At 42.1% G+C, this 18,855-nt stretch overlaps 1 protein-coding gene across 1 annotated transcript; it reads right to left on the bottom strand.

The window, feature by feature from the left end:
• Positions 1 to 6,202: 6,202 nt before the first annotated feature.
• On the bottom strand, positions 6,203 to 18,542 carry gsk3ab (glycogen synthase kinase 3 alpha b). Its single transcript, XM_058053857.2, has 11 exons — positions 18,418 to 18,542; positions 18,124 to 18,309; positions 13,886 to 14,073; positions 13,680 to 13,763; positions 12,526 to 12,636; positions 11,702 to 11,832; positions 10,006 to 10,210; positions 9,827 to 9,922; positions 9,373 to 9,559; positions 9,210 to 9,287; positions 6,203 to 8,288 (listed from the first exon to the last, which is right to left on the bottom strand). Exons 2-11 carry the CDS (start codon positions 18,296 to 18,298, stop codon positions 8,221 to 8,223), a joined length of 1,323 nt encoding a protein of 440 aa, XP_057909840.1. The 5' UTR covers positions 18,299 to 18,309; positions 18,418 to 18,542; the 3' UTR covers positions 6,203 to 8,220.
• Positions 18,543 to 18,855: the final 313 nt, after the last annotated feature.

The following is an 18,855-nucleotide window of genomic DNA, read 5'->3' as shown; positions in this document are numbered from 1 at the left end:
ATAAAACAAAACAGCAAACATGAACTAAAAAAAAAACTTTAGTAAAGTTGATACTAAAAACTAATAAGTCTGACAGTTCACACAGTACACATACATATATCTGAAAAATCAACAATAAATATAACAACTTCTGATCAATTCATGTCAATTTCAGACTTAAAAAGAATGTACCAATTTTAGCCCCACCAATTTTCGGTGAAACCATGACCACTTCTGGTTTTATAGGTACATCAATATCTATAAAAGACCACAAGGTGACACCTACCTGTTCCGTCTCCATTACTCATCTTTAACCATACTCTGAGAAAAAAATATGAGACTGTCTGCAGGGTATAAAGTCCTCAGCACACATCTAAAGTACATGGATATTTAACCAGGGCAATTTCCTCACGCACACCGCCTGCAGGGCGATGATTTTTCATTCAGACAAGAATCATGTGGTTAAAGTATGTTTTAATGAAGTCTCCTGGTGTGTGAATCTTTTTCCATCTCTTTATTGAAAATACTAAACTACTTCCATCTCTGCTGATGCTGTTTTTTTCCTTCTTATCTTAGACATTCATTCATCATTCATTTTCTACCGCTTTTTCCTCACGAGGGTCGCGCGTGGTGCTGGAGCCTATCCCAGCTGTCTTTGGGCAAGAGGCGGGGTACACCCTGGACTGGTCGCCAGCCAGGGCACATATAGACAAACAACCATTCACACTCACATTCATACCTATGGACAATTTGGAGTCACCAATTAACCTAGCATGTTTTTGGAATGTGGGAGGAAACCGGAGTACCCGGAGAAAACCCACACATGCACGGGGAGAACATGCAAACTCCACACAGAGATGGCCGAGGGTGGAATTGAACCCTGGTCTCCTAGCTGTGAGGTCTGCGCGCTAACCACTAGACAGCCGTGCCGCCCTCTTAGACATTCAGCATATGCTAAATATCATCATTTTTCATACAAAGCCGGACTTATTTACTGGTCTTCATTCATTAATTAATTACGACAAGTGCAGGTTATTTTTGGCGCCCCCTATGGGTTGTGGTCAAAATGCTTCAGGATACATGGTAATGTGAAGTAAAGCAGATTCACTCAAACTTTTATGATCATCAGTCTAGCTTACGGTGTATGACCTCAAAGAGTTCGGGATATTTGACATACATGTTCATAAAAACAGTCCTGTGTGAAATGCTGTTTTCTCTTGCTGGCAATCACCAACTCCAACCACTTCTTGCCTCGAAGAAAGATTTCCTGGGAGCCACAGTGACTGTAAACAGAGCAAAGCATAACTGTGGGGAGAGCAGTCCTACAGCGTATCTGGCCTAAAGCGCATGCCCATATAAGGAAGGCCAGCTCCCTGTGATGTCACAAACAGCCAGTGTTAGAAAAAGCTCTCTGAAACCAAGCATTCAGAGGCATCCCAAACTTCTTTCACGGCATATACGTAAACACTTAAATTAATTTACTTTCCAGTATAAATTACTTTTCTGGCATACAAAAATTATCTTGAATGAATTGTACAACCCTATATGTGCCCTGTGAGTGGCTGGCGACCAGTCCAGGGTGTACCCCGCCTCTCGCCCGAAGACAGCTGGGATAGGCTCCAGCACCCCCGCGACCCTCGTGAGGAAAAGCGGTAGAAAATAAATGAATGAATTGTACAACCATTATTCCGACCAAAAGTAGCAATAATTTAATGTAACACAAATAGAAATGGGGCTGCACGGCGGACGAGTGGTTAGCACGCAGGCCTCACAGCTAGGAGACCCGAGTTCAACTCCACCCTCGACCATCTCTGTGTGGAGTTTGCATGTTCTCTCCGTGCATGCGTGGGTTTTCTCCGACTGCACCATTTTGGTCTGGTTCATTTTCTCTTAGCACGCAGACCTCACAGCGAGGAGACCAGGGTTCAATCCCACCCTCGGCCATCTCTGTGTGGAGTTTGCATGTTTCTCCCCGTGCACGCATGGTTTTTCTCCGGGTACTCCGGTTTCCTCTCACATTCCAAAAACATGCTAGGTTAATTGGCGACTCCAAATTGTCCATAGGTATGAATGTGAGTGTGAATGGTTGTTTGTCTACGTATATGTGCCCTGTGATCGGCTGGCCACCAGTCCATGGTGTACCTTGCCTCTCGCCCGAATGCAGCTGGGATAGGCTCCAGCACCCCCCGCGAACCTTGTGAGGATAAGCGGTAGAAAATGAATGAATGTTCATTTTTATGCTCAGCAGAATGCTTGAAAAATATGCCGAATCCCAGCAAGCCTGACTTGCTGATGTGATTTTTCTTCAGCGAAATGACAACACCGACTGTCCTTTGTGACTTTTAACTCCCAACTTTAAAACATCCAGTAGACTTTTATTCAATCTGCACGACTGTTTATCCACTGCCTTGACACTTATCAAATTGGCTCTCCTCTGCAGCGAGCTCAGCTGGCTGCATCCCCACGGATGCTGCATTGACTATTATATTTACAGAAGGAGAGTCAATCCCGCCGTGCCCCCGTGTGCCCCCGCCGACCCACCGGAGAATGAGCGACTCTTCCAGACTGCTGAACCAGACGCCAAATGGTATTAAAGAGCTGGAGTGCAGCCAGATGGGTCGCACATCGTGGAACAATATTATTCAACCTTGAAGCAAAACATGAAGCTTGAACAGAGTGATGCGGTTCAGTGGAGGCCATCTTTTGTGTTGTCTGTTCTCTGCCCCCTTCATTTTGTTGTCGGACTGTTATTTTGGACTGTTTTTTTTTTTTTTTTACATGTATAGTAGTGGAGTTGAAATCGGGTCCCAAAAGGCAGCAGCTGTACCATTACACTAGAAGGGACTGACAGGTGAGTAGGTATTTCAGCCATTTTATTCTGTTATTCTGCTGTGTACTGTCAATCAATTCAGGAAAAAGCTACGGACTGACTTGGCATTTGCCGAGAATGCACCCCCTATGCGTAGGAATGGGCTGTCCTATATTAATAACTCATACTGTTTCATTCTGGATACACCATATTACTAGTAAAAAAATTTTTTTTACCTAAAAATGTCATCCAATACTTTGCTACAAGAGAGAAGTTTTTTTTAAACATTTATAGTAGCAGTGGAGTTGAAATCTGGTCCCTGAAAGCAGCAACTGTACCATTACACTACAACGGACTGAAAGGTGAGTAGGTATTTCAGCCATCTTATTCTCTTATTCTGCTGTGTACTGTCAATCAATTCAGCAACAAGTAGTGATTATTTGTCTCTTACTGTCCCTCCTGCTACAGACTGATTTTGCGCATTTGCCGAGAATGCACCCCCTTGCCCAAAAATGAACCATCCCTACACACAGCACATGTTCTATGCGTAGGAATGGGCTGTCCTATATTAATAAGTCATGCTGTTTCATTCTGAATACACCGTATTACTAGTAAAAATAAAAATACTTTTTTACCTAAAAATGTCATCCAATACTTCTCTACAAGAGAGGAGAAATATGATCTCAGGGAAGAACTACATTTGAAACACTTATATGCTAGGACTACGTTAAAAAGCCATAGCATTTCAGTATGTGGAATCAAACTATGGAATGGATTGAGTAAGACCCTCAAACAATGCACAACGATGAGCCAATTCAAGAAACAATACAAGCAGTTGATGTTTGCTAAATACAAGGATGAAGAGTCTTGAACCAGTCATGATGTGCTATACATATCACTATATTGACACTTACTATGGTACCCATTATGTCATTGGATGCTCATATCACCTTGTACTTTGGTACGTGACAAAAAAAGAAAAAAAATATATTAGGAAAGCAGGAAGTGAACAAATGTAACAGTTACTGATTGTAAAAGTACCAGATGCAGGGGTAGGATTTAATAAGCTTTGCTTCTTCCTACTCCTTTTGGACATGTGGAACTGTGAACTGATTATGTGATGCATTCAATTGTAATCTGATGCATGTTCAAACGAAATAAAACTTTGTAACAACCAAGTAGCGTTAGAAAGGCGTCGGGCTTCAGCAAGTTTGTCGGCTAGTCCAGCTGCATAGTGACCCATGTTCATAAAACAGTCTACAATGCATTTCTTTTGCTATACTCGTGATTTACAGTAGATTCAAGTTTATGAATACGAGCCAAAGTACATAGCAAGTCTTTGGAAGGACAAAGTATAACATGCCCTCAAAAGAACCAAAAAAAAAATGCATCAAACAGCAAAGATTTGTGCCAATGGCCATAAATATTCTCCACAAAAAGGATGGAGTATATTCCCACACGTACACTGTGAGACTTCATTAAAAGCTACTATTCTTTTACACAAGATCCTTGTCTTGAATGAAAAATGATCGCCTGGAGACTGTTAGTGTGTGAGATTTACTGCGCTGTGTGTGTGCTCAAACTGGAAAAACCTTAAACCTTCCTCACACATTTGATGATTAAAAGGTTAAAGATCTTATCAATCATGTTTGAAATACACCCACAGGTATTCTTGCACAATTCAATCACAGATTAAAACTTATTATAGCGAATCATGCACAGATATGATTGACGCTGTGTTGATTTATCGTGGTTATTTGAACAACTGTCGTGGTTTGTGGTTGACACGAGTGCTGCCGGCACTAAGGAGCAGGGGTTCACTGAGAGAAACAGCATAGTATTGTCTAAATAGCTGGCAACACATGTGAGAACACATTCATAGTCAAGGCCTTAATCCTCTTGGGCGTGGTATTAACCAGCACAGCACAGGTTGTTACAGGAATCTTATTCCACTCTTTAGATTCCTCTGCACGGCACTTATCTTGTTAGCATGTTTCCCCTTCATGAACCACAGCTCAGGAGTTGGCAGCACTCGTGCAGCCCCACATTGTGATGCTATACCCCCAGCAAAACACAAATATCCACCAGGTTGTTACAGGAATCTTATTCCACTCTTTAGCTTCCTCTGCACGGCACTTATCTTGTTTCCTCTCAATGAACCACAGCTCAGGAGTTGGCAGCACTCGTGCAGCCCCACATTGTGATGCTATACCCTCAACAAAACACAAATATCCAGCAGCACAGCACAGGTTGTTACAGGAATCTTATTCCACTCTTTAGCTTCCTCTGCACGGCACTTATCTTGTTTCCTCTCAATGAACCACAGCTCAGGAGTTGGCAGCACTCGTGCAGCCCCCCATTGTGATGCTATACCCTCAACAAAACACAAATATCCAGCAGCACAGCACAGGTTGTTACAGGAATCTTATTCCACTCTTTAACTTCCTCTGCACAGCACTTCTTGTTTTCATGTTTCCCCTCAATGAACCACAGCTCAGGAGTTGGCCGCACTCGTGCAGCCCCACATTGTGATGCTATACCCCCAACATAACACAAATATCCACCAGCACAGCACAGGTTGTTACATGAATCTTATTACACTCTATAGCTTCCTCTGCACGGCACTTATGTTTTCATGTTTCCTCTCAATGAACCACAGCTCAGGAGTTGGCAGCACTCGTGCAGCCCCACATTGTGATGCTATACCCCCAACAAAACACAAATATCCACCAGCACAGCACAGGTTGTTACAGGAATCTTATTCCACTCTTTGGCTTCCTCTGCACGGCACTTAACTTGTTTCCTCTCAATGAAACACAGCTCAGGAGTTGGCAGCACTCGTGCAGCCCCACATTGTGATGCTATACCCTCAACAAAACACAAATATCCAGCAGCACAGCACAGGTTGTTACAGGAATCTTATTCCACTCTTTAGCTTCCTCTGCACGGCACTTATCTTGTTTCCTCTCAATGAACCACAGCTCAGGAGTTGGCTGCACTCGTGCAGCCCCCCATTGTGATGCTATACCCTCAACAAAACACAAATATCCAGCAGCACAGCACAGGTTGTTTACATGAATCTTATTACACTTTATAGCTTCCTCTGCACGGCACTTATGTTTTCATGTTTCCTCTCAATGAACCACAGCTCAGGAGTTGGCAGCACTCGTGCAGCCCCACATTGTGATGCTATACTCCCAACAAAACACAAATATCCACCAGCACAGCACAGGTTGTTACAGGAATCTTATTCCACTCTTTGGCTTCCTCTGCACGGCACTTATCTTGTTTTCATGTTTCCTCTCAATGAACCACAGGTTAGGAGTTGGCAGCACTCGTGCAGCAACACATTGGGATGCTATACCTCCAACAACATTATTATTATGTAATTAAAATCACAGATGTGAGGCAGAAAGCGTTTCATCACTTTATTAATGAGTTTAATTATTTATATCAACAAACAAAAAAACTGTCTCTCTCCCCCCATCCCTGTCTCGTCATCTCCTTTATCCAACCGTTCTGTTTGTGACAAGACGCCATTGGAACGAATTAAAAAAAACGAAAAAAAAGTGAAATAAAAACATTAAAATAGCACATTTTGTCAGCACTTCAACTATAGGAGAAAGACAGGAGTACAAGAATAATATCCATGGGTTTGCCGCCACACACACACACACTCCCTGCAGTTGTGCTCAAAAACAACACACACACAGTTACACTCATACAACAATGGAGTGGAAACAGGAGACGGTCGGACACAGGAGATGGTTCAATGGAAGATTCATTTTTCCACCTTTTTCCTACACACACACACACACACACACACACACACGCACATACACACAAAATCCAAAAATCCGGATGCTTGTAACATTCTGTTCCCATTGAAGTTCAATGAAACAACTAATAAAAGTATTGGCTCGCATGTGCACCTGCACTCAATGTACACACAAGTCAAGGTACAGTATCTTGGATGTGACAACTGCTCCACTACATCATTTTTGGAAATACTATACAAAAAAAACCCCACCCATTTCTAATCACACCTGTGGAAAAAAAAACCCTCCCTCCACCCCCCCGAAAAAAAAAATACAATAAATAAAACAGTTAAGACAACAACTATGGCGGAGGGGGGAAAGGGAAATCCATGAAGAGAGAAATGGAGGAAGAGAGAATAAAAGTGAGATTTTTTCTTTTTTTTTTTTTCTGTTTTTGACCCTCCGGAACAAAAAAGGGACAAAAAAAACAAAATAAATCGTATTTACAGACTGCTGCGACGGAGGATAAAACAGGCTGACGACTGATGCGCCATCTACTGGAAAGAGTGGGGGGAAAAAAAAGACAATATAATAACAATAATAATAAAAAATAAAATAAAAAGGTACTTGATATTTACAGATTTAGCAGTGGAAAAATCAAGAGGAGGGAGAAGAGGGAGGTGAAAGCAACAGTAGACTCTTGGAGATCAAGGTCCGACAACCATTGCACGACAGGAAATGAGGCTATTTTGGGGGAAGAGGGCGCTCTCACACACTCGCACACACACACATCAAATAACCAATCATGTCGTCAATAGTGTATCCAAGGTGCTCTCTGCACATGATGCCACACTTATAGATTACAACTGGACCCTAAACAAGCTCCCTACAGAAAATAGACACCCTTCAAAGACCAACCTCCCTTCTCCTCCTCGAGGATGTGCAACCAATTACCGTGAAACACTTCAGCTTACACGATGAATACATGAGCTTATACCGAAGAAGCCCTTAAAAAAAACAAAAAAAAAAAGCGAGAAGAGAAAAAGAGTAAAGGCAAGGGCTGCAGTGTGCTCCTTTATAATAAAAGTTTTAAAATCTTATCTAAAATGACACAAGACATAATTAGCCAATGGTCTGTCTGCGAACAAACAAGGATTGATTGCTTTAAAAAAAACCAAAAAACTGGGTAATGACTTTGCATGGCGCCCCCTGGTGGACACAGAGGGTATTGCCCCATCAGAAACATCCAGTACATAACATTTTTTTTGGACGATGATTGTCAACACCAATCTGGACCACCCGCGGTTGGACATAAAGAAAATGATTGGGTTAAATTTTGAATCTTCCAGAACATTCCATGTAACCAGCAGGATCTTTTTGTTTTTATCCTAAGAGGACTTATAAAGTCATTGAATACATAAAGCCTAAGCACATGGTCCTCTAAAGGCTCACAGACATCATCATTCAGAGAGGGTGGGGGATATCGATGCATGAATATGTGTGTCTATAGTCTTCCTAATTTGGAGCCAGGAGAATGAAATAGTGAGAGGAGGAAGAGCAGCAGAGGGAGGATGAATGGGAAGACATAAAGAAAATGATGGCAGGGTGGTCGGTGGTGGTGGGAGTAGTAGTAGTAGTGGTGGTGGGGGTGCGTATGCTTGTGGTGTTGGCTGCTCAGGTACTGTTGCTGATGGATCCCGGCGCTGAGCTGGGCTGGGCGGTACTGTCTGACACGCTGCCATCTGCAGGGAGACAGAAGTACTACATGTTACTGCACTGTAAACATAAGAAAAAAATTATTGGTATTATATTCATTCATTTTCTACTGCTTATCCACACGAGGGTTGTGAGGGGTGCTGGAGCCTATCCCAGCTGTCTTTGGGCGAGAGGCCGGGTACACCCTGGACTGGTCGCCAGCCAATCACAGGGCACATATAGACAAACAACCATTCACACTCACATTCATACCTATGGACAATTTGGAGTCGCCAATTAACCTAGCATGTTTTTGGAATGTGGGAGGAAACCGGAGTACCCGGAGAAAACCCATGCAAGCACGGGGAGAACATGCAAACTCCACACAGAGATGACAGAGGATGGAATTGAACTCGGGTTTCCTAGCTATGAGGCCTGTGCAGTAACCACTCCCCGTGCATTCATTCATTCATTCATTTTCGACCGCTTATCCTCACGAGGGCCGTAGGGGTTGCTGGAGCCTATCCCAACTGTCTTCGGGCGAGAGGCGGGGTACACCCTGGACTGGTCGCCAGTCAATCACAGGGCACATATAGACAAACAACCATTCACACTCACATTCATACCTATGGACAATTTGGAGTCACCAATTAACCTAGCATGTTTTTGGAATGTGGGAGGAAACCCATGCATGCACGGGGAGAACACACAGAGATGGTCGAGGGTGGAATTGAACTCGGGTCTCGTCGCTGTGAGGCCTGCATTTATTGTTATTATATATGTTGTAAATAGTGTGGCGTTTGCATGTTCTCTCCCGGTACTCCGGTTTCCTCCCACATTCCAAAAACATGTTAGGTTAATTGGTGGATAAGCGACATAGAAAATGGATGGATGGATAAATGTTTTAGTCATTTTAACTCCTGTGTAAAGATGTTAAAGTTTATATTGTAGTGTGCTGTTGTGCATACCGTGTGTGGCAGGCGTCGTCTGTGCGCGGGCGTGAGGAGGAATGAGTGTTGAGTTCAACTGAGGCTGGATAGACAGCTCTGAGGATGTCAAGGCCATTGAGTCGTATTATTATGTTGCATGATTATTCTGAAACATCACGGTGAGCTGGATGACGAAACTGACCGACGGGACTGAAGTTGAAGAGGAGAGGCAGTTCCCGCCCGCTGGGCAGGCGGGTGTTGGGCTGGCGCAGCTCATCGAAGAAGGCGTGTGCGCAGGCCTCCAGCGGAGACAGACGGGTGACTGGCGTGTATTCCAGTAGGCGGGAGCAGAGGGCGATGGCCTCGGGTGGCGTGCGGGGTTTAAACACCTGGTTAATGACAAGAATATGGAACATTTTCATACGGGACTTTTTTTTTGACATTTCTCAGCATCGATCACAATGATGACACGTTGAAACGTGTGCAGGAATGGGGTACTTTTGGTACACTTTGGTACTGGTCCAAATGATGCTTGTTCAGACTTAAAAGTGGAGGTCCGCTACTCCACTGAGTGCCATTGTAGTTTCTTTAGTGAGATAAAATGCCCTGAAAGCAGATATTGATCTCACTTCTACCAGTCATTCAGCACTAATTACCTTTGTCCAAGGGTGAGCTTTAATCTGTGGGAACTTGAACTCTGTGTAGTTGGGGTTCATCTCTCGGATCTGCTCCCTTGTTGGCGTTCCAAGAACCTGACACAGGAGAGGTTGAAAACAAAAGGTTAGAGATATGAATGAAAATTATCATTTGAGATAGATGACAGGTGTCGACGTACTTTGATGATCTCTACTAGCTGGTCCACTCCGCTGTCCCCAGGGAAGATGGGCTGCCCCAGCAGCAGCTCTGCCAGCACGCAGCCGGCTGACCAGATGTCAATGTTGGACGTGTAGTCTGTGGCGCCAAAGATGAGCTCCGGGGCGCGGTAGTATCGCGAGCAGATATAGGACACGTTGGGCTCCCCCCGAACCAACTGCTTCGCACTGGGGGGTGGGGCAACAGTGGACAACCAATTAATGACATACATATATTCCATGTATTGACCTATTGGATTGGTTTGAGCATATTTAATGCAAATAAATGCATGACTTACAAGTGCGTGGTCCACAAAACAACTAACAGCCAGTTATAAGTTGCACTTATAACTGTGGCTGTAGGCAAGCTTTGCATGAACGCCACAAGATGGCAGTAGCATGCATGAGTGGTCAGCATCCAATAATGTTATCTCTTATTGTTTGCAGTACTCAACTATTTGTGTGAAAGCCATGCACGTTACACGTTCACTACTATTGTTTACAATTAATTCATCTGTGGTTTTAATGCTGGCAGAGCAGTTTTCTCCTAATGATGGCTGCTAAAGAAACCACTGGGCCGGCGCCAATTGGTGCAAGTTTGCGCCAATGCAATTTCACTAGTATCACCAATAAGGTGCCAAGTGGCCTGCAGTGGCTCAGGTAACGGCGGCAAAAGTTGAGTTTGGCGGCAAGAAAATGTCAAAATGTTTAATATCTTCGCCAATTTCTTGATGCAAATGGTGCAAAATGTCCACCAAATGGAACCAAATGTCACAAACAACCCGCCTATTGGAATCCACTGGAATGTAATGGCGCAAACAATCCACCTATTGGAATCCACTGGAATGTAATGGCGCGAGCCAAGTTGAGGCAATGATGCTAGGAGTTGGGCCGGCACCAGTTGGAGCCAGCTCGTGCCAAAGATTATGTGATTGGCATGTAGTGGCTCGCTCTGGCGGAGAATCACGGCAACATGGCGAGCGAACATTAATTTGGCGCCACAGCGAGCCACGACGCGCCAATTACACAATCTTTGGCGCAAACTGCTGCCGGCCCAGTGGACTCCTAGGATTGTCTGTGTTGCAGTATTAGTGCTGTGCCTGTTTCCTTTTCTACTTTCTCATGCACGCCAAATCATTATAGTTCAAACATTAGGTTATGTCAAATTTGCACATTTTTATGCAGACAGAGGTGGTAATAAGTACTCCAAGACTTAGAACACCTGTAGGAATTAGTTGCACCAACTGCCAAATGCTTGATCTACCTCCATTCAGAACAGCCTTAAACTGTTGACTCATTGGTGGTCTCTGCAACATACTCTTTTGTATAATTCTGAAATAGACTGAAATGGGGTAATCTTACCTTTATTTTTTTGTTTTTAAACGTCTGGCACTTCACCACTTACCGTGGTACTCTTACAAGCTATTCAATGGACTTGTGCGACTTCAATTACAATAAATAAATTGGGGTGTTCTAAAACTTTTAACCGGTAGTGTACGTTGCTACCAAAGATCATAGACATCAATACTAGTAACCAAACATAAAAAATGAGGGATTACAGTAAACACTTTTTATTTATACCAACAAAGTGTTAGAAATAGCTTTTGTGAGGTTAGTAATGTTTATTATGTACACAAAGGGAGTGGAAAAAATGATGGGGTGTATTTTTGTTGTACTAACCTGCCAAAGTCGCAGAGTTTGAGAATGGCTGTCTCCGGGTCCACCAAAAGGTTTTGGGGCTTGATGTCTCTATGACATACGCCCTGGGAATGGATATACGCCAGGCTCCTGAACAGCTGGTACATGTACACCTAATGAGGGATACAAAAAGAATATTATGTGTACTTTTTAACTTGTACGTGACCTTAGAACTTAAGCTTGAGTCAACCGCGACTATGGGTGGTGATGGTGAACCGTCACTCAACTGTGACTCATACTTTACAAAAGTTGATTGACAATGATCACTCCCTTTTTCGAAAATGCATGTGCAAGCATTTGTTTCATCACCATTACTAGCCTGAAGCTAAGGTCGCAGCTTTATTGTAAGCTAAAAGAAAAACAAGTGGACAAGGAGAGCGCTAGACGACCTCAGACATGCTGTGATGGAAATGTGACCCAGGAGGTAGAAGAAGAAAAAGAGGAGGCGGCATAGTAGAGTGAGTAAGATGTGTGTGTTTGTGTCTCAAAGCCTCGAGGGAACCTCGGGCTGAGAAGGAGTGAAGTGGGCCATGAAACACTTGGAATGTTCTCTCTGTTGCTACACACACACACACACATTAATGCTCAACCAGCTTTATGACAGGGCGCTAAGTGGCTTTCTTTCCTGCTTCCTACTTCTATAATCCTTAAAAACAGCCACTGTTCATTACCTAAAGCTGAAGACTGTAAAAAGTTGTAGCCTGTTTTATTACACTTAGCAAACTAAGTGGAATACTCATCGAGACGAACGGCGAGCAGGACTGCATGAAAACATGTTTAATGTGCGATTCCAGTCATGGACTTACCTTTACATAAATGATGGGGATGGTGGTCTTGGCCTTGTTGAAGTGCCGGGCCACCCTGTATACCGTCTCAGGGACAAAGTCAAGCACCAGATTCAGGTAGACTTCATCTTTCTGCATAGGAATACACAAACAGGATGTCTCACACAACTTATATAGACAGGGTTCTATTAAATACTGATATCTAACTTGAACTATGCAGGTGCACGTTGTAAAGTGTCAGGTAAATGCAAATGCTCTCATTATAGCCGGGGCATTTATTCATCTAAGCCAAAAACTCTTATATGTAACATTTGTTCAACTTTAATAATGATTTGGAGTTCATGAAAGTAAAATGTACTATATTGCACAACACAGCAGCAACAGAACCAATGTTGTCATAGCATTCATTTATTCATTTTGTACTGCTTTTTCCTCATGAGGGTCGAGAGGGTGCTGGAGCCTATCCCAGCTGTCTTCGGGCGAGAGGCGGGGTACACCCTGGACTGGTCGCCAGCCAATCACAGGGCACATATAGACAAACAACCATTCACACTCACATTCATACCTATGGACAATTTGGAGTCGCCAATTAACCTAGCATGTTTTTGGAATGTGGGAGGAAACCGGAGTACCCGGAGAAAAGCCACGCATGTATGGGGAGAACATGCAAACTCCACACAGAGATGGCCTAGGGTGGAATTGAACCCTGGTCTCCTAGCTGTGAGGTCTGTGTGCTAACCACACGACCGCTGTGCAGCCTTCAGCCAACATTACTACTGCTAATACGTTCACTGCATACAACAGTACGACAAGGGTAACACATATGAGTTTTGACAGCTGAGTAGTTTTCAAGTGCAAGCAGAGGTAAATAAAGCTGCTGAATCTGCCTTCAATTAATTGATATTTGCAGTGTGGATTTTTGAGTTATTATTGCTACTAAAATCTGACATAAATATGTGCCCCGCCCTGCTTTTACTCATGTTTTAACTGCGTATAAACAAATTAATGTTGTATTTTAACGTATCTTTTACTCTGTTTACTTGTTTTTATTCAACTCAATTTTTTCTGTAAAGTGTCTGAGTATTTTGAAAAGCGCTATACAAATAAAATGTATTATTATTGTTATAAATTACAGGCAAATAATAAATATAAAGAACATGATGGCACATACATACCTTCTCACCACTGGAGTAGAAGAAGTAACGTAGCCTCACAATGTTGCAGTGGTCCAACTTGCGCATAATTTGCAGCTCTCTATTCTACAAGGAAGAAAACAGCAAAACTGAGAGAAGGCAGAGTCTTTATTTCATATATTGATAAATAAACAAGGCTTGGTAGCAAATGCAACTAAGTCCATAGGAACTAAATCATGTTAACTCACTTTAAACCTTTTGTCTTGGAGAACTTTCTTGATGGCCACCATCTCCTGGCTGTCGATGAGGCGAGCCTGGTAGACCACACCAAAAGAGCCATTTCCGATGACTTTTATGTCTGTGTAGGACACTTCCTGTGGGCGGTCGGGGCCCTGGCCGGGTGTGGCCACTACTGTGGTCACTTTGCCACTGTCACCTGTGAGTAAAGGCCAGATATATACAGTGAGAGTCAGTGTTTTATTTGTATTTTTGCTTAAAACACAGCCTGTCCAGTTGATACCCTTGATGTTACACTTGATGTATGACACTTCATTTCCCGAATTCACTTATTTTCACACTTGTATGACAGCTAAGCATGTTAAACGGTGACTGTAGTTATACAGGTGTCATGTTTGAATGACACTTGTAAAAATACTAAGAAGTGAAGCAAATATTCTTTGGTGAATTACTGCTAGCTTACAAGATACCTGTTGGGAGGCCCCTGTAACAACATCCCTATTTAAAGCTGGACACACAACTAGTTTTTTGAAGACATTTTAATATGGTTCTACCATATCTTACTTATTGTGTGGAAATATGGGGTAATAACTATAAAAGCAATCTTCACTCGCTAAATGTACTGCAAAAAAGGCCAGTAAGGATAATTCATAATGCCGCCTACAGAGAACATACTAACTCCTTATTTCTAAAATCACAAATACTTAAACTTGCTGATATAGTTCATCTTCAAACAGATAAAATAATGCATAAGGCTAAAAATAACCAATTACCGAAAAATGTCATCCAATACTTCTCTACAAGAGAGGAGAAATATGATCTCAGGGAACAACTACATTTGAAAACACTTACATGCTAGGAGTACGTTAAAAAGCCATAGCATTTCAGTATGTGGAATCAAACTATGGAATGGATTGAGTAAGGACGTTGTGATGATGATCGATGAATCCCATGAAAGTAATAGCCAGCTAGGCAAAACAAAAAAGGAAGAATACATATGAAATATCTTCATATTTGTTAGCCACACTCATTATGTCTGGAAGGTATGTAAACATATAGCGTGAATGGAATCTAGTGGGGGTTAGCTTAGTTTAGCATGCTAGTGTGGTTTTGTGTGTGCGACACACGGGTATATTTTCACCACGTTGGGTTTTAAGGCTTCAATATAATTAAGGTTTTACAATGTGTAGGTTCTGAGTGGAAAAAACACGGGAAGCATGATTCTTTTTGAATGCAGCTCATCTGAGTCGTAAACAGACATTCTCCACATACGCGGAACAAGAGAACACACTTCAAAATAAGAGCGTTGTTTGCCCCGCGTCTGTGTAAACAAAATAAGTATGTCATAAAAAAATATCTTACATGTGCAGTTGGAATCGCATGTGTGACTACATCTTCCTTAATCGCAAGCACAGGCGTTACAGTTTGGTGAAGATTTTGCAGCAATGTGTGCAGAGGCTTACATCCATACATCCATACAACATACATTACATCTTTGGAAAACTTAGCCAGAATACATCAATTTTTCAATTACTGGGCAAAATTGTCCATAGATGTATTGCATCAATAAATATGAAGATTTTAGGATTTCATGAACAGACATTGTATTCACTAACTCAAAAAGCAGAAAAGCTATGTTGGTAAAAAATACATGTAAGATGCAAAACATGGAATTAAAAAAAATCTAAACAGCAAAAACTGAATTTGAAAAAAAAAAACCAGTAATTGGATTGGAACGGATTTCATAGGGCCCTATAAAAACAATGTGTACAATGTATGACAGTTAAAAAAACAAAACGCTACTTATTACTTACTACTTATTATAGTGACAGTTTGACCTTGGAACAGATTATTTCCATATTACTTTAGGGAAAAAACAGTCAGTCAGGAATACAAGGTGTGCGTCGAAAAAACTAGTCAAATAGTGTCACTGTCAGTGCTGATGTTTGACATGGCGGAAAAACGTGCCTCTCCAGATCAAATAGTAACTGACAAGGCTGGTAGGTGGGGGGCTGACGAAGAGGGAGGCCCCTTAACAGCGCCGCCATTTTTTCTTTTTTACATGGTGCATGTGCCGGGGTCGGAGAGAGCGATTTGATGAATCAACACCGGAAGCAATGACATTGGGAAGGATAGAAGAAGACACAGACAGAGAGAGAGATAAAAGGGACAGAGAGAGAAAGACAGGCCCGTTCCCAAAGCGCTTGTCACAGCCTGTGATGAAATTATGTGGACAGCAGCACACCCAGAAGTGCTACCATATCTTGGGCTTGTTCACTTCCTTGCCTGTCTCAACAGGACCCCCCCTGGATCACTGCCATGTCTCCTTGACTCAAAATAGGAGGAAGACGATGCGTTATTTCACTCTTTCGACACATCAGTCATGTCATTTTGCTCCATACACATACAGCTGAAATAATGTTGGATAAATAACTGAATATATCATTTCCTGCTTTTTTTTATAACTACACTATCTCTCTTTACATTATTATACATTCAGCAGCCATCATAACATCACTAGAAGTCATGACATAACTAGATGAATATATGTCTGCTGAAAAACCATACATATGGGAAATGTATAGTCTCCAATTAACTCATCGTGCATATTTTTGGAATGTGGTAGGAAGCCAGAGTACATGCAAAAACAGAGAACATGCAAACTCCACAAAGAAATGCCGAAACGAGAGATGCAAACCCAGATTTTCCAAATCTTCTGACGTGTGTAACCACGAGGCAACCATGGGGGCCCCAAGCAAGCAAACTGCGACTATTAAAATAGCTACATATATATGCAACTACGTCTATACTTCCCCCAAATATCTGAGGTGGAACTTCTGCACGACTTGTAAAAATGTATTTTACACATATATACTTAAAAACATGCACTCACACTGTGTCACTTTGTCTGCCTGCGCAATATCCCAACAAACTTTGGATATTGTTGGAACGGTGTGCACTTTCACACAGCGACAAGTCATCCTACAGGTAGATAACTAGTCAGCAGTCTGGCGTGATGCATAAAATACTTGTCAGACAGCAATAATTGGTTTCAACAGGGCAGGAAACACAAGTGTTGAGTGAATAACATTACATGCAGGTCGTATCCCGCCTCTGTTACAGCTACGATACTACCTGTCTACTTAAAAATTGCAGACAGGAGATAAAGAACTTTCATAAGCTGTGGAAAACGAGCAAGTTCAATGAAAGCACACATATTGGCAACAACAATGTGTGACGATAACCACAGAACCATACATAATTTTGACAAAGCAACAGCGATTACTGTGATGGTCAATATCCATTACTTCCTATGGCAGCAATTGTGTGAAACTAAGGTTGCTTCCTGTGTTTGATTGTGTTAAATCTGTTAAAGGTTCCACTGTTATCACTTCCACGCAAAGTGTTGTCAAAGAGAGAACGGGATGTGTCATCCCTGCTGCTTAAATAATAAAAGCAACAAAAGATGACCTCTCTCCGTTTTGAAATCATCGAGGATGAGGGAAACACGACCTCCATCACAGAGCCTAATTTTAAACAGAAAGGGTGAGCAATTATTAACCAACTAGTTTCTGTGCGGACTCTGTTACAAATGTTACATTTACATGCAAAATAAGCTTACAGTTAGGTAAGCTATTTATAACAAGGGGGTTGCTGTCGTAACTGAACGTAGAGACATTCAGCTGTAAACCTGGGACTTGGGGTAACTTTTTACGAACAGATCTTTGGAGTCTGCAATATGAGCCATTGACACTTAGAAATATCCCGCTGTTAATAAAGGGTTCATTATAAATGTGGGAACCCATTCAATTGGGCAATTTATATTTGAGAAGAATAAAATGTATCTCTTTGATAGCGACAAATAGAGGCGGCTAGCTTCCACAAAATGTTCACTCATATGCTAATGCTAATGTTAGCGCTTAGCAAGGGGTGACGTTAACTGGGACGTAATCGAATTTAATAACAAACAAATGTTTGTCACCAAGTACAATGTTTTCAATCATGTAACTGGTACTAAAAATTCATATTCATGTGTACATTATATGATAAAGAGCCTTCTAATTAGGTAAAAAAAAATGGCTAACGCTAGCCTAACTTAGCTCATAGCCTGCTATAGCTAAGATTAGCCCAGCGACCGTGATCGACATTATTTTAACAAACACGTCACCTAAATTAAACCCACAGTTTGTGTTGTTTCTAAGGAATCTTCAAAAGCGTCGAGTTGTAATGCGGTTACCAAACAACTCACGGGGTAGCTTTAAATTCCCGAAGCTTGTCGAGGTGCTTCCACTTGCTTGTGAAGCCCCAGCCTTTCCCGTCGAGCTTCCGCCGGCGACTGCTGATCCGGCGCCGGCTATAGCGGATCCGGGAGCTCCGGGAGGCTCAGCGAATGAGCTGGTCCTGGGCCGCCCGCTGCCGCTCATATTTTTGTGAACTAAAGCCAGGATAACGGCGAATGTTACTGACAGTCAGGCAAATGTAGACAAGTGAGATATAGAACAGTGTTTTCAAAATAAATAAATAAATAAACAACTACACTTACAGCGTTCTATACAGGCTGCCCGTCTCCCCCTTTCTTCCTATGTAGAACGATGATGGTGGGGGACTGGGGAGTTGACGCACGATGACGTCACGCTCGCAGGGGTTGATGGTAAATAGAGTTCCTAGATAGTATTGGGTGTTGATTGCTGTTGCTTTGTAAACAATTTATTGATATAAATAAAGGATGACAAAAAAGACACTATTTTGGTGCGAGAAATGATGTTTTTAATGTTTACCTTACATTTTCGTTTTGCAAATTTCCCCACTGAGGAACGAATAAAGGCATATTTTAATCTTTACACAAATCCATTAATATTTAATTCATTTTACTGCATTCAAGTTCAATCTGTATTTATTATTGTCATTGATAGTTTGTATTTTTCTGTTGTTTTTCATGTACTGTCCTGTAATATAGTAGTTATGGCAGATGTGTGTCAGT

The sequence above is a fragment of the Doryrhamphus excisus genome, linkage group LG5 (assembly GCF_037039965.1).
Source record: "Doryrhamphus excisus strain RoL-2023G ecotype Guam linkage group LG5, RoL_Dexc_Guam_v1.1, whole genome shotgun sequence".
NCBI classification, from domain to species: domain Eukaryota; kingdom Metazoa; phylum Chordata; class Actinopteri; order Syngnathiformes; family Syngnathidae; genus Doryrhamphus; species Doryrhamphus excisus.
This window is presented reverse-complemented; position numbering and strand designations above follow the sequence as displayed.

Excerpts from the sequence above, each read along its gene's own strand:
- gsk3ab (XM_058053857.2), bottom strand. The coding sequence starts at position 18,298 with ATGAGCGGCAGCGGGCGGCCCAGGACCAGCTCATTCGCTGAGCCTCCC. Across the intron at positions 14,074-18,123 it reads CGGGAATTTAAAGCTACCCC|GTGACAGTGGCAAAGTGACC; the intron begins GTGAGTTGTTTG and ends CTTTACTCACAG. Across the intron at positions 11,833-12,525 it reads TCCCCATCATTTATGTAAAG|GTGTACATGTACCAGCTGTT; the intron begins GTAAGTCCATGA and ends ATCCCTCATTAG.